At 29.6% G+C, this 6,481-nt stretch overlaps 1 protein-coding gene and 1 long non-coding RNA gene across 2 annotated transcripts; one reads left to right on the plus strand and one right to left on the minus strand.

The window, feature by feature from the left end:
• Positions 1–622: 622 nt before the first annotated feature.
• LOC145013148 (uncharacterized) lies at positions 623–3,198 on the minus strand. Its single transcript, XR_013664859.1, has 3 exons — positions 3,021–3,198; positions 2,558–2,880; positions 623–835 (listed from the first exon to the last, which is right to left on the minus strand). It is a non-coding gene; the product is annotated as an uncharacterized LOC145013148 (long non-coding RNA).
• Positions 3,199–5,361: 2,163 nt separating this feature from the next.
• On the plus strand, positions 5,362–6,176 carry LOC145008136 (kirola-like). The gene is made up of 2 exons (XM_078966752.1): positions 5,362–5,616; positions 5,706–6,176. The coding sequence occupies exons 1-2, from the start codon at positions 5,430–5,432 to the stop codon at positions 5,978–5,980; spliced, it is 462 nt and encodes a 153-aa protein (XP_078822878.1). The 5' UTR covers positions 5,362–5,429; the 3' UTR covers positions 5,981–6,176.
• Positions 6,177–6,481: the final 305 nt, after the last annotated feature.

Genomic DNA, 6,481 nt, shown 5'->3' on the forward strand with positions numbered 1-6,481 from the left:
ACATATATTTATAAAGATTTCAACTATATAGGTGTTTATGCGTATCGCGTAGACATTCACCTAGTTGCTTTATACATAGATGACCGTCCAGGAGTTCATTTGATGTATTTTACATCTCATTGATCGTTTGGTATCACCTTCAAAATTCATTTATGTACCTATAAAAATCATAAATATTTATGAAAAAATTTAACTTTTTGCTTAAAATTTAATTTTTTTTTTGGATAAAAACTAACTTAATTTTGTTCTTTATATTTTATATATTACTCATATGTAATCAATACCACTTCTCACGATCATTATACCTTGAAATTTGAACTTTTCAATGAGTTAAAATCGGTATGATTTCTTTCTAACTTATCTAGAAACTTTAACTTTTTCATCAATATAAAAATCACTAAATATTCTCTCCTAAACAAACACACAAATAAATTGCTATAAATAAATTATTAACCCCTTATGGACCTACAATGTTTAGCAAAATTTATTTATAAAACATGAAAAACCAACAAAAACATGATTTTCACTATGTTACTAGTAGTTTAGCCGTTTAATTGGGGATGAAAAATATGTTAGTCGTTTAATTGGGGATGAAAAATATGTTAGTTGTTACATTGAAAAATAATGAAATTATGTTCTGAATTTCCACTATTATCTACTTAAATAGTTTACTTTAAATGAAAGTTGAAGGGATCTAAAATGTCAAAATGCATAGAGTTCAAGGGTTTGTTTAATATTTATCAGAAAAGCTAAACAGGAATCAATAAATCGATCTCAACAGTTTTCGAGGTTTTCTTCTCTTCCGTCTTCATCGTCATCGTCTTCATCACTCCCTCTGTAATATCAAATATATGGGTTTTATTCAGCTTCATATAATCTCAATCGATCGAAGGATTCTTTTATTAGAATCCCTGTTTGTGTGTTTATATATGCACAAAAGTATATATACACATACAGATACAACAAGATGAATATGGAGCTGGCTTCGAACACCTATGGAAATCTGGACGAGCAGATTTCACAGCTCATGCATTTAGCACTATACTCACTTTAGATTATTTACAAAATAGTATTTGGGTTTTTTTTAAGTGAAACTGAAATTTACATTTAAGATGACCATGTAATTTTATATTTAAGTTAACAATTTAAGTATTTTATCCAAACTTTTCAAAAGTTGTAGTTTTAAATTGATAATCGTTTACATATAACAACAAATTAAATCTAATAAATTAAGTATAATATGTTAAAAATTAAGAATATAACTTTATAAGTACAAATAAAGATATTATTTTAAAATTAAAATTTATTTTATTTATGATTACATTTTAGGTTGGATATTTATTTAACTTTATTAACCAACTTATAATCATTATTATAATGACACTACAATTTGTCACTTTTAACTATTTATAAAATATTATTTGTGTTGTTTAAATTGAACTAAAATTTATATTTAAGTTGATCATATAATATTATATTTAAATTAACAATTTAAGTATTTTATCCAAACTGTTCAAAAATTGTAGCTTTAGAATCATAATAGTTACATACAATAACATTTTGAAATTAATAAATAGAATATACTATGTTAAAAGTTAAAGACATAACTTTATAAATAAAAGTAAAAATATTGTTTTAATATGGAATTTTAGTTTATATATCATTACACTTTAGGTTTGGTATTTATTTAATATTATTAATCAATTTATAATCATTATTTGAAAGAAATTAAAAAATTATAGGAGTTTCAAATGCATGTGGTTCAAGGAAAAATGTTAGCTTTATAAGATATATATATATATATATATATATATATATATATATATATATATGGTGATGTTCAGTAGAGAACCATAATCGTAATTAACAACGAACAAAGGAACCAATCCTGAGCGTTGGAAATCATAATAATCAATGGCGAAGGAAATAGATGTACGCTTTTATATTGAATGGACATACACCAGATTATACCAAAAAAACCATCTCTTTATAAAAAAAACCCATCTCTTTTGTTTATTTAAAATTTTTTTAGACCATATATTTTATCAAAAAAATAATAAAAAAAAAAAAACAAATATACCGTTGTTCTTCATTTTTCGTCCTTTTTATATATAAAAAACGAACATTTTTTTTTCGAAAAAAACTCACTTAATTTTATTAGTTTTTTCAACATTTAAGTTTATTTTTATAAAAAAAAACTATTTATACCAAAAATATTAATTTTTTGTACTCTATTAATTTTTTGTACACGATAATGAGGGACATTAGAAATTGGAATTCAAAATAACAAATTGAACCAAATAGACCAAACTAAATATTTGGTCATTGTGGTTTGTAAAAAACTTTGAATAGGATCCAAAAAGTTTCCGACTTGCATGGAAGGTCCAAAATCAAATACTTTCCGTGGTTGTAGTCCTAAATTTAAGAAATTTCTGTGTTTTTGGTCATAGGGAAACTTGAAAGGACGATTTTACCCTTCTAATTTCCTTTTTGTATTTTTTGTATTTTTATTTTAATCTTTTATCAATTAAAAATAGAAAAGAAAAGAATGGCCCACTTCTCTCTCTCTCATGACGAAGAAGACCACGACTCAGACTCTTCTTCTCCCTTCGTAAACTCCTCCCTAAACCCAATGACACCACCATGATCCTCTAAACCCATGGTCATTGACACCATTGTCGGCCATCGCTGCAGCCACATTTGGTTCGCAATTTATCCAGATTAGCCCTCGAATGCCATAACTCCCCATAATCGATTCAATCCACGATTGTGGGTGTTGGTGTTATTCCATTTTTCCGATTTGAATGTGGCGGCGATTTTGAACCAAGATAAACTTATTCATCTCATGCTCAAATCGATTCAATCTTTAAACCCAATTCCCTGTACCGCGAGTAGTTAAAAAGATATTATAATGCACTTATATAAGTCATAATAATAGCTCAAATATTTATTATAAATTTATAATAACAATACTAATTTTAAATATAAACTATATTTAAAATAGGGTAAGCATAACTTACTTATAAGGGGACTTTAGCTAGGAGTCGGGCTCTGCAAGAGCAGAACTTCGTCGCTGAATCTTTCTAAGAAAGATTCGCGCAGCGCTTCAGCGCTCACCTTAATATACTAAAACTACAGAAAGAGAAGTCGAATCATGAGGGACCGAAATGCTCGGGGGATAAAGAGAGAAAGACTCTTGAATCAAGAGAATGGTGCAAAAAATATGAGAGCCCAAGCCTCTTATTTATAGTAATTGAATTTACAAAAACTACCCTCCATAATTACTTAATGACCTTATAGTTATATAAACAACTAAACACCCATTTATAATACTATTTTAAATAGATTTAACGATATTTGCACTAAACTAATGTCGAAAGAACTCAACATTAGTCTTATAATGACCGCATCGTCGATACCTTTCTAATGATATATACATATGTATATATATATGTGTACGTATATATGATTTATACTTTATTTTAATACGTAAATATGTTATTATAATTTGTAACTCGTTCATACGAACTCCGTTTTTGACGTTATTTATATCCACGCATAGGTGTAGACGTACTCTACAACTTTCGTTTAGACTCCGTCGGCTAATTTTGACTTTATTTTTAAAGTTATATTTTTAACAAGCCGGGACATGATTGGTCCGTTAAAATCTCATAACTTCTTTATCTAATGTCCATTTTCGTCTGTCTTTTTATCGTTATGCTACTAATAACGAGATCTTCGATTCTCGTTTAGGTTGTGTCAGCTAAAAACCGCTCGATCTAATACTAGATCTTCGGGCTGTACACCGCTAAGCTGAAACTTCGAAAAATCATAACTTCCTCATAAGAAGTCAGATTTGGGCGTTCTTTTTATGGACGCTCTCAGGTTAACATATTCTACGACTTTCATTTAGATTACTAAGGCTAAAGGAAGCTCTATCATAAATTCACTATTTACGTCTCCCGGTGTCGTGTCGGTTTTCCCGTAAAGCTTCGACGGGCCATAACTTCTTCGTTATAACTCGGATTTCGACGCTCTTTATATGTACGGAAACCTTGTAACATATAATAAAACTTGGTTGAGATTATTTATTCTTAATAATCTTTTGTCGAAAAGTCATTTTCGACCCCTATTGCCTCTAAATTGACTAGCCCGGATCTACGGATGTTACATCATCAGTATTAATGCTTTAGAATTCCCAAATGAATCATTGAAAGATCGAATGGCTGATGGATTTGTTTTTCTGCATTTAAAATTAAAAGCTTAGCCCAGTCGATTCCTTGAATCAGACACTGAGTTAGCAAATACAAAAATCATACATAAAAGTCGGATAGAAAAAAAAACGGAGATGTGTGTTCCATATGGAATTACAATGGACCAATTGCATTTGAAGAATTCATCAAGGTAACAGAGGAATTCGATGTTAAATATTGCATTGGAATCGATGGCTATGGTTATGTTTATGACTTCATCAAGGAAAGCAAAATTGACATACCTACGTTTGGAACCTTCCCTCACTGTCGTCTTCTTCAGGCCACCGCTATTTACGACCATTTTTATGAGAAATCGAAGCCATCGTTCCATCATTCCATATGGACGTCCATTGACAGAATTTCTCTGCTGCATCTCTATCTCAGTCGAGTTTGGGTGTTATTCGATCACATTTTAAGGTAACTGCTCCATAAATCAAGGGATGTATTAATTTTGATCTTCAATTTTATAAGTGGAGGGTGAAGAACGATTACTAGAATCATAGTGATGAGATGGTGGACGCAAGTGCTGACGGTCAATAGTGGTGATTGGAGGAGGATCGACATGTAGGGGGTCTTTGATTTTTTCGGTCAACGATCGAAGAAGTTGGAAGTCTTTTTGGTGGAAAAGAGTAACAGACGCATCGATCATTGGAGGAAGTCGTTCGTAGTCTTTAGGGTTAGGGATGTTGGTTTTGTAGGGTTTAACTAATTACTGAGAGATTAATTATTATTTTTTTACCATAATTAGATATACTAATTACCATTATTTCCTTTTTAATTTATTTAATGAATTATTATTTCTTGAATTCGCATTAGTAGATGCATTCACACAATAGTTGCTACAAAACATCTGAAACTAGCTATATATATATATATATATATATATATATATATATATATATATATATATATATATATATATATATATATATATATATATATATATATATATATATATATATATATATATATATATATATATATATATATATATATATATATATATATATATCCAGTGGCAGATATAGTATTAATTTCATATGGGGTAAGTAGCAAATTAAGGGCCAATAATTGAATTCAAACACTTGATATAAAGCCGAGGAGCTGTATTACCTTTCTCATACTTCTCTTCTTCAATTCGCTTGTTTTTCACATAATCATATATCATCACTAGAGATGACTTTAAGTGGTACACTGGTGAATCAAGTTACCATCAAATCCGATGGTGATGTGTTCCATGAAATCTTTAGACAAAGACCACATCATATATCTGAAATGAGCCCTGGTTGCATAAAAAAAGTTGATCTGCATGAAGGGGAATGGGGTGTGGTTGGATCTGTGATTGTCTGGGACTTTATCCATGGTAAGTTCATTCAGATTTACAACAAAAAACAAACATATTATTCATATTCTAATTGAACTACTTATGATGCATATTATATCACATGATAGATGGGAAGGCAAAAGTGGCTAAAGAAGTGATTGAAGCAATCGATGAGGAGAAAAAGTCAGTGTGCTTCAAGGTGATTGGGGGTGATATATTGGAGGCTTACAAGACATTCTTGATCACAGTTCATGTGGACACTAATGGAGAAGAGAACATTGTCACTTGGACTTTCCATTACGAGAAGCTCAATGAGAATATCGATGACCCCCAGACTTTGATGGATTTCTGCCTCACCGTCACCAAGGATATTGAGAACCATCACCTCCCAAAAGCAAACTGAATCTAAAATGCGTGTTTGTTTGTGTTAATTACATATGGAGTGGAATTATCTTTGTATGAAGGTTTTTATTTTTTTGTTATTTTTTTGTTTTTTATTTGTGTGTGTGTGTGTGATTTACTATACGGATAATGTATGTATTATAGATGCATAATTTTATGAATAAAAAATGAATCTTTCTTTTGATTCGTTTAATGAACTTTCAACTTGCATTATATATGCATCATGCATGTGAAGCGTCAAATATATTTTTTTAATGACACGCAATCTAAATTTGATACACACTCTAATAATATTTAGAGAAAAAATGTCTGTGTTTATGTATTTTTTTTTTTAAATTAACTATTTTATTTTTCTAGTTTGGACACAATCTAAATGATGTTTGATTTTATTCTCTAGACAAATCAATATGATTTCCTATTTTCTTTCCATTTGTTCCAATAACTTTTCAACTTGCACGTTACATCTAAAAACCAAGTTTCATTGTGCCTTTGAAAAGTGAAC

This window comes from Lactuca saligna, chromosome 8 (assembly GCF_052625555.1).
Source record: "Lactuca saligna cultivar CGN05327 chromosome 8, ASM5262555v1, whole genome shotgun sequence".
NCBI classification, from domain to species: domain Eukaryota; kingdom Viridiplantae; phylum Streptophyta; class Magnoliopsida; order Asterales; family Asteraceae; genus Lactuca; species Lactuca saligna.